Source organism: Trichechus manatus, unplaced genomic scaffold, assembly GCF_000243295.1.
Source record: "Trichechus manatus latirostris isolate Lorelei unplaced genomic scaffold, TriManLat1.0 scaffold00128, whole genome shotgun sequence".
Classification (NCBI taxonomy): Eukaryota; Metazoa; Chordata; class Mammalia; order Sirenia; family Trichechidae; genus Trichechus; species Trichechus manatus.
In genome coordinates, this window is record NW_004444064.1 from 4366178 (window position 1) to 4375588 (window position 9411).

The 9411-nt window shown below is 45.7% G+C and overlaps 1 protein-coding gene and 1 pseudogene across 1 annotated transcript; both read right to left on the bottom strand.

Annotated features, from left to right (window-relative positions):
- Positions 1–2298: 2298 nt before the first annotated feature.
- LOC111822091 (keratin-associated protein 10-2-like) lies at positions 2299–2721 on the bottom strand. The gene has a single exon (XM_023739107.1). The coding sequence runs from the start codon at positions 2719–2721 to the stop codon at positions 2299–2301; it is 423 nt and encodes a 140-aa protein (XP_023594875.1).
- A 5426-nt stretch (positions 2722–8147) lies between these two features.
- On the bottom strand, positions 8148–8636 carry LOC105756711 (keratin-associated protein 12-1-like; annotated as a pseudogene).
- Positions 8637–9411: the final 775 nt, after the last annotated feature.

Here is a 9411-nt window from a genome sequence, read left to right on the forward strand (position 1 = left end):
GTCAGAACAAAGACCAGCAGGCTGGGGCAGAGGGTACAGGGAGAAGCCCCAGGACAGGTGACAGAGCAACCGGTGTTTCTTCCCACTGCCAGCCTCCCAGGTGCAGTGCGCTCTGTGACTGGCAGCCTGAGACCGAAAGAGACATCCCCTTGAAATGACCAGAGGGTATTCATCATGTGAGGGTGCAGGGACTTGCCCTCAATTTCAGACAAAGGTCAGGTAGGGGCCAGCTCTGCAGACAAGGTTTGAACAGGGAAGGGGGAGGGAATGTGCATGCCATCCAATGGTCTCAGAGTCCTGCTCATCCAGGGCACTGGGACATATTTTGGCACGCTTCGGTTCTGTGGTTGTGAAATGATCTGTCAGCTCCCATAACAGGCAGGCACACACACACACATGTACACAAGTACACACAATCACATAATGAACACATATATGTTCCCATTCCCACACACCTGTGCACACACACACACACACACACTTGTACACACTTAGGCACGTTTATGCATATATACAACTATACATTTATGTAGTGCACATACAATGCCTCCACTCCCATGCACCTGTGCAAACACTCAATGCACACATGTGCCTAAACATGTGTGCACATGTACAGCATGCTCATACGCAACATACACTTACACATGTGCACACACGCACACAAAAAGTCATGCATATGCACAGAATATGTATTCACACATATGCACCCACACACACACACATGCATGCACACACAGTGCATGCCTCCCCACAAAGTCACACACTTGCACACGCACATCAACACACCCACATATACATACATTCACACACACAATACACTCATGCGCATGCACAGTTATGCACATACACTCACACACATGCAAAGACTCATGCACATGCATACACACATATATTCATGCACATACTCTTGCAGTCTCACACAAGTGCACTCATGCACTCATGCACAGTTATGCACACACTCATGCACATGCACACACATACACTCATGCATGTGCACACAGTCATAATCATGCACACACATGCACTAATACATACACTCACATGCACTCAGGTGCACATGGGCACTTATCCACACACTCATACACACACACACTAATGCCCATGCACACACACATATGCATGTAAACACACAGTCATGCACACACACAAGTGCTCAGGTTCCCCAAGTTGGGAGCAGGAGGTAAAAGTGGCAAATCAGAGCAAGGAGAGGATTTGCATGAGAAAAGGGAGGGGTGGTGTCTTAGGCTGGGTTCTCTAGAGAAGAAAAACCAGTAAAGCGTAGAAATATATTTAGAGAGAGATTTAAATCAAAGAAACAGCTCACATGATTGTAGAGGCTGGAACGTCCCAAGTCCGTGGATGAGGATAGAGGCTTCTCCCAATTCACGTAGCTGTAGGGTCTGGCGAACCTAAGATCGGCAGGTCGGAAAGCAGGGCTCTTGCTCACAGGCTGTGAATATCAACGAATCCCAAGACTGGCAGGCAAGACCACAAGGCTTCTCCTGATTCACATAGCTTTAGGGGCTGATGAACTCAATATAGATTGGCAGGTCAGAGAGCAGGGCTCCGCTCACAGGCTGTGAAGATAGAAGAATCCCAAGATAGGCAGATAAGCTGATGGCTCAACTCCCAATAACTGGAGGTCAGACCAATAGGAGGCAGCTACAGGATCCAGAGCAGACAAAAAGCCAGAATGTCTGCTTATATTTGGATGCAGGCCACACCCCAAGGAAACTCCCTTTTAACTGATTGGCTACTCACAGCAGATTCAATCATGAGAGTGATCACATATAAACAATGAGAATCATGGCCCAGCCAAGTTAATGCACAATCTTAACCATCACTTGTGGGAACCCCAAAATGCCAGAGACCCCCTGTTCTTAAACTTGGAGAAACATGGGCAGAAAGCCATAGCTCAGCTCCTCCCTTTCCTCTGGGCCACTCTGGGCCTCCCATTCTGTGATGTTAGCTTCCACATTGGGCAAGTCTTAGGAAACAACGCTTTAAACCAAGAGACACCAAATAAGAGGATGAAAATCTGACAAGTTAATTACTTTAGGAAAAATCCAGATGAAAGGTCCAATTTTCTTCAAAGTTGTGGTGGAGGGGAAAGCCAATGAGGACGTCAGAAACAGCGCCCTTGGGTTTGTGCCTCTGCCCACAGTGGAAGGTGATTTGGGGAAGAAGAAGATCTTCTTAGCTCTCTCTGACCGAGAGGTGATCAAGAAGGGACAGTTCTCACCACGGCTCCTGCATATGACCAGAGCAGCTCCTCCACGAGGTCTGGGAATTGATGGTTCAGTAGCAGGAAGACTGGCAGGAGGGAGCCATGCACACTGCGGGCTTGCAGCTCAGAGGGAGACACATGGCAGACTGGCAGCTCACTGGCACACATGCAGCCGGCTTACAGCTCACAGGACCACAGCAGGTCACCTGGCAGGGGCTGGGCACATAGTAGGCTGAGCTGCAGGAGGAGGCCTGGCCACAGGCCGAGGGACCACATGGGGACTGGCAGCCACTGGAGCAGATGCTGGCAGCCCCACAGGGTGATTGGCAGGAGCTGGCCATGCCACACACAGGCCGGCACAGCAAAGTCACGCAGGACACTGGGCGGCAGCAGGAGCTCCCACAGCTCAAGGGTGAGCAGCAGGCAGTGGGGATGCAGCATGGGGGCAGGCAGCTGGCTGACTGGCAGCCCATGGAGGAGCAGGTGTGGCACATAGTGGGTGTATGGCTGGGTCAGGGAGGAGGTGGGAGCTGGTGTGGAGTCTCCCTCCACTGGGAAGCCTTTATACCTGGGTCGTGGGTGTCCTGGCAATACAGAAGTATAATTATTGTTTCCCTGTGTCTTCCTAACACCTTATTTTCCTGTTTGGACTTCACCGTTTTTGCTATGATGCTCAGCTTTGACAACATCACCGACTCTACAGCTCATGTCTTCCTGCAGAAGATGAACCCGGTTCTCTGTGTGCATGTTGGTGCTGAGTTTTGCTTTCCGAGCAGTTTTTTGGTATCTGCAGCATCATTGATTCAACTCTCAAATCCTTCCCTGATGTTTTTTGTCTCACTGTGTATGAGGACTATGAGTCAGGAGGCTTGTGAGCTGACTTTGCACAGAAAGGCCCCGAGGCCATCTTTTCACAAAACCTCTAAACCCAGGATGCCTCTGCCTTCTCTCTCCTTCCTCTTGCACTCAGGCTATCGCTCCCACAGTTCATTTGGCCCCACCTCCACCTGGTGCCTGCATGCACACACACGCACACGCACACACACACCTACACAGCCATGCATGTGCACATACACATACACACAAACCATGCACTCACATGTGTAGACACACCTGTGCATGCACACACACAGGCATGGACCACAAGTACATGTACACCATCACACCCATGTACCATACACATGCATACATGCACACACATTCTTATTTGCACTCACACATGTACACATGCACACACACACGTGTGCTTGCACATACTTGCACTCACACAGTGCTCTACTGCTCTTGTCAGGACCCCTTGTTACACCCACCAGGGATAATTCTTACAAAGCTCACAGTGCAGGTGGGAAGACAGGAAACCAGCACAGGAATCTTTAGCTACATTGAAACATAGCAGTGACTCTGTGACAAGTGTGTGACAAAAATAAAGATGGCTAGGAAAATCCAGAGAAGGAGAAAATAAGTTTTACTGGGTTTGAAGTGGAAAATACTACAATAAGTATTTTATTATTTTTTCAGATTATACAAAAATGCCCACTCATGGATGTACCAACCAGCTTAGACAACCTCTTCTTACTTACCCTCTTGTCTTTCCCTCATTCCTCATCGAGAAGACCCCCCCGTCTGAAGCTGGAAGTTATCATACACTAGTGTTTTAAAGTTTAGATGTTATCATACATTGCATATCTTTTTGTTACTTGCCTTTTATTTCTTTTTTGCTTAATATTATGTTGCAGCAAATCCATCTATGCTGATCTGAGTAGCTCTTGTTCATTTCTATTTACTGGTGTGTAGTACTCCATTGCATATATGTACCAAAACCTATCTATTTATTCTTCTGTTCAGCCATTTAGGTTATTCACGACTTTTAGTTACAATAAAAAATGCTGTAAATAACATTTTTAACTTTTCCTGTGAATATATGCAAACATTTCTTCAGGTTATTTATTTAGAAGTACTACTGCTGGGCTTATCTATGCACATCATCACCTTCACCAGATGGTGCAAGTCACTGCAAAGGGATTGTTCCCAATTTACACCAACAACATGTATGAGATTGGGTTATTCCACATCAAAACAACACCTGTATTGTTAGGTGTTTAAAATTCAGCCAATCCGATGCTTTCAAAATATGTCTTGGCAATTTTATTTTCTATTTTCTTTCTCTTTTTTTAATAGGATAATACACACATGGAAAAATACAAAAAACATCAGTCTCTTGTTTTAAAATGACAATAAATTAAGATTTTCGACCTAACATAGATGAGCATCACCCATTGTGATAGAAATTAATTTTTTCATATCTAGCTGAAATTCTTCTCTGACAGATGTAAATAATTCAAATACATCTATCAACTGCTCAATTGTTCAGATAATAAATTGACAACATTTCTTCATGAATTCAGAAGCCCTTTGAGACAAAATGTACCCAAAATATTAATTGGACGTGTCTCTTATATTGGTATAACTCATTTAAAGTTAAAGAAAAGTATTTGCATATTTTTCAAATTTTGAATTAATTGGTCTTTAATATTGGTTTATCTGCTTGATCTATCAAGTTCTGAGAGTCTTTCCCTGTGACTGAGGATTTGTCTTTCTTCTTTGGAATCTGCCAGAGTTTTCAATACTGAAGCTATACTTGTGGTATGTAGAATTTGATATTTCTTATATCTTCTTGGTGAATTGAACCTTATTATCATTAATTAGAAACATCCTCATTCACAATAATGTTTTTTCCTTAAAGTCTTTTGTCTATTAAAGTAATGGTACCAGATATCTTTTGATTAGTATTTGCTAGGCATGTTTTTCTCTCTCCTTTTACTTTCAACCTTTCTGTTCTTTACACTTTAGACCAGGGATTGACACATATTTTCTGTAAATGACCAGATAGTAAATATTTTAGGCTTTGTGGACCATATGGTCTCTGTAGCAACTAGCATATTTTGCCATTGTAATGTGAAAACAGACATAAGACAATACATAAACCAATAGATGTGTCAGTGTTTCAATAAAACTTTACTTACAAAACAAACAGCTGGCCGAATTTGGTCTGAGGAAGAGCCATAGTTTGCAGACCCCTAATTTAGACTGTAACTAGCATAAAGCTGGATTTTGTTTTAAAAAATCCGATCTCTGTCTTTTAACTGAAGAATTTAATCTATTTACATTTATTGTGATTACTAGTACATTTGATTTTTTCTATCATATTATTTTTGTTTCTCTTTACACTACCTTTTCTATACTTCTTAAAACAATCCTTTTATACTTGCATTTGCATTGATTTTTTAAAAGTTGACTTCATTTTCTCCCTCTTCTAGTTCAGAAGTTCACATGCTTTCAATTCTTTTATTGGTGATTCCTACGATTTTAGCAGGTATACTTCACATAGTCTAGAGTCTATCACATCTCTACTCTCGTAAACAAAAATGAATCCCTTCCACTTAACTGTAATATCTGTCCAGGGTTCTAGTTTTACCTTGATCTTTTTGTAACCTTGCAAAAGAGTCAGCATTGTTATTATTGTACACAGTTGTTATTTGTCTACACGAATGTTTATGAATTTCTTAAACCACTATTTCTTTCTGCCTCTCAGATCTTCCTCCTGAGATGATTTTTTGTTTTTTCCTTAGAGTGTATCCTGTAGAATTTCCTTTAGTGAATATTTGTTGCTGGTAAATATTTTGTTTCTTTTTGTCTGGAAATATTTATTTTGCTCTAGTTCTCTAATAAGAATTTATTGGGGAATGCAGTTCTAGGTTGAGTGTGATTTTATCTCAGCATTTTAACCATTCTGTCTTTCTTCTGCTTCTTGTGTTGCTGTTGAGAAGTCCACTGTTAATTGTTTCTTTGTAGGTAAGCCATTCTTTTCTACGGCTACTTTAAACATTTTTCTCTCTCCTGTCTGTTCTTAGTTTTCACATGTATATAGGCATAGATTACTTTTTACTTATCATATGTCTTGTGCTTTGTGACTCTGTGGATACACTTTACATCATTTCTGGAAAATAATTTATATCCCTTTGAGTGTTACCTTTCCCCGATTATCTCTTGTCTCTTCCTCTGGAATGTCAATTAATTATATATTGGACCTTCTCATTCTGTCTTCTAAGTCTCTTAGACACTTTCTCATTTAAAAATATCTTTTTGTTTCTGTATAACTTCTTTAGATCAGCATTCTTGTTCACATAAACCCAATGCAGCCCATCTAATCTGCCATCTCACTCATCCAATGGGTTTTCACTTTTAATGATTTTATATTTTATTTTAGAAATTGTAACTGGTTCTTGTCAAACTTATCTTTTTTTTATAGAATCTTGTTCCTTTTGCATGTTTCTCATCCCATCTTTTAGTTATACATATGTTTTCAACATTCTTATTTAAAATTCTGTAATCAAAAGTTCTATAATCTGAAGTTCTTGGAATGTCTATTTCTATTGCCTGTTGTTTCTGTTGCCTTTGGTTTGAATGGATGCATGTTCTCATATATTTTGTATTTGGGACTATTAGCTCGTGTTTGTAGTTTATTTATGTTAGCTCTACAAAGCCCAAATTAAAGGCACATGCCTCTAGAAAATATGTGCCTAAAATGATGCTGAGCTGATTATAAACAGTGCCTCATTGAACCCTCATGACAACCTCATGAGTCAGATACTAGTAAAGTACCCACTTTACAGATGGGTAAACTGAGGTTTCAGAGTCATATTGTTGCTCCAGGCAATATAGTTTGTAACAGGCAGGGCTGAGCCTCAAAGCCAGGTCCCTCTGATAATGCAGTGCGTGCTCTTAATCACTGCCCTTGCCGATGGAGATTGGTGGGCTGAACCCCCAGTTATGCAAACTCAACCTTTCAAATAGGACAAAGTGGAAGAAGGCAAAAAGCTCTGAGATCAAAAGGCATGCAAGATATCACTGGCTATACCTGCAAAAGCCAAGAAAGGCCACAAATAAGAGAAGAGCAGGAAGAGACATTCTCCTGGTGCACCTTCCTTTTAGGGCTGGCTCCGGCTGCAAGTTTACCCTGACCTGTGTGGCCATCCATCTGTGGATGTCTCCTCCCACACTGGGCTGGAATCTGCATGGGGCTGCAACTCTGCCTGTCATGTGCTTGATCGTCTGTCCTGGGTCAGCATGGAGTCTGGCAGGCAGAAGGGGCTGGGAAAATATTGAATACGGTCTCACATGTAAGAGAAGGGCCTGGGGCCTTGCTCCTCTCCATCCCCGAGGGAACCAGGCCAGAAGCACCCACTGCCAGGCAATGGGTGGTGGTGATTGGGAGCTGGCTGAGAAGCCCATACGAATCTGTATGGGGCCACAGCTCAGACCTCTGCTGTGGCTGGTCCCCTTTCACTTTGGAGGCAAGAAGAAAAGCCTCAGAAGTTGAGATATGCAGACTGGCTGGGCTGTCATCCCACCTACACCTATTTTCATGCTGTCTCCCTGGCGTCCTCTCTGACCAGTGAGAGCTCTTTTGTGGGTGTTGCTCATTGGCCCAATACTTCCATGAACAAAAGCAGCACAGCACCCAACCCTGGGCTGCAGGGGCAGAGAACATGCCAGCAGCCTGCAGGGAGGATGGAGGTGGGCACCAGGCTTGGGGCTACACTCTAGGGCAGGGATAAGGACGGGGATAGCCCACAGCCCTCATCCCAAGCTCCACCTCCTAACAGTGAGCTACTCCTCCCCACCTTGCATGGTGTGCGAATGATGATTTCCACGGAGAGAATTCTAAGAGATCATTTTATTAACCAGACACTGGTGGTTGGGTCCTGAATCCGTTACCCTGTGGGAACCCTGCAGGTCCTTAAGAATTAGCCTGCAAAGCGTGTTCCCATGGAGGGCAATGCTGGAAGGGTTATGACATTCGGAGCACTGCTCTGCCAGCATCTGTGAACAGGGAGACTCCAGTTTGCAGGCCACAGCTTCAGCAGCAGGTGGGGGTGCTACAGGTGACAGGTGTGCAGATGAGGGAGGTGCAGGAAGTTGGCTGGCAGCAGCAGGAAGACTGGCAGGAGGGGGCCACGCACAAGGTGGGCGTGCAGCTCACAGGCAAACCCAGTGTGGTCTTGCACACTCACGCAGCAGGCTTGCACACATATACAGTGGGCTTACATCTCACAGGTTCACAGCAGGCTGCCTAGCAGGGGCTGGGCATGCAGCAGGCCAGGCCACACGAGGAGGCCTGGCCGCAGGCTGTGGGGCCACATGGGGACTGGCAGCAGCTGTGGGCCCCATAGCGTGACTGGCAGGAGCTGGCCACGCCACACACAGGCCGGGACAGCAGAGTCATGCAGGACACTGGGCGGCAGCAGGAACTCCCAGAGCCCAAGGGTGAGCAGCAGGTGGTGGGGGCACAGCATGGGGGTGGGCAGTAGGCTGACTGGGAGCCCATGGAGGAGCAGGTGTGGCACATGTTGGGGTGCGTGGCTGGGGCGGGTGTCAGGGAGGAGGTGGGGGCTTGTGCGGAGGCTCCTTCTGCTGGGAGCCTTTATATATACCCTGGCCTGTGGGTGTCCCGCCAACACTTCTGCTGTTTGTGCTATTATTACTTGATTCTAATTCCCCATTCCCATTTGGAATTTGTGGAGTCAGTCCACAAGGAAACACCTCACGCTTGTAAACAAGCTGAGCTCGGGGCCCCACACTGGGACCGGGCCCTGTGCCCATTGGGGGGAGGACAAACCGCCGGGCAGCCCTGTGGGTCACCGCCAGGTCCATCTGTCTACCCACGACCACGAGTGTCCCTGGTGAGTGCCTGTCACTCCCAGTCCAGATGCGTGTGGATGTGGGGGGGAAATTGCCATGGCAACTTGGACCAGGTCAGTGGCTGCCTGTGCTGGTTCTCCCTCAGGGCTGGCACCCTGCCTGGCCGTGTTGGGGGCCCTGTTCTCAGAGAGGCTACCTGGTCCAGGGTGAGAGCGTGCTGCTTTGTAACCATGTTGCACTGTGCTCTGGCTGTGTGGTGCATCCTGACCCTGGGTGGAATGACGAGGCATCCTCTGGTTCCTCGTGGTAGACTCTTGAGCAGTGGGGATGGGGCTGGTGGGGTGAGCCTCAGACAACCTCCCTGAAGGTGATTCCTCGGCCAGGTGTGGGGAGGCCCGAGCCCACAAGGGTCTGGGGTGCTGAGTTCTTCCTCTGTCATCAATTGTGGATGTACACTGACTCTCTAGAAATCAAGCACTGAG

Coding starts and splice junctions, on each gene's coding strand:
- LOC111822091 (XM_023739107.1), bottom strand. CDS start 2,721: ATGTGCCACACCTGCTCCTCCATGGGCTGCCAGTCAGCCAGCTGCCTG.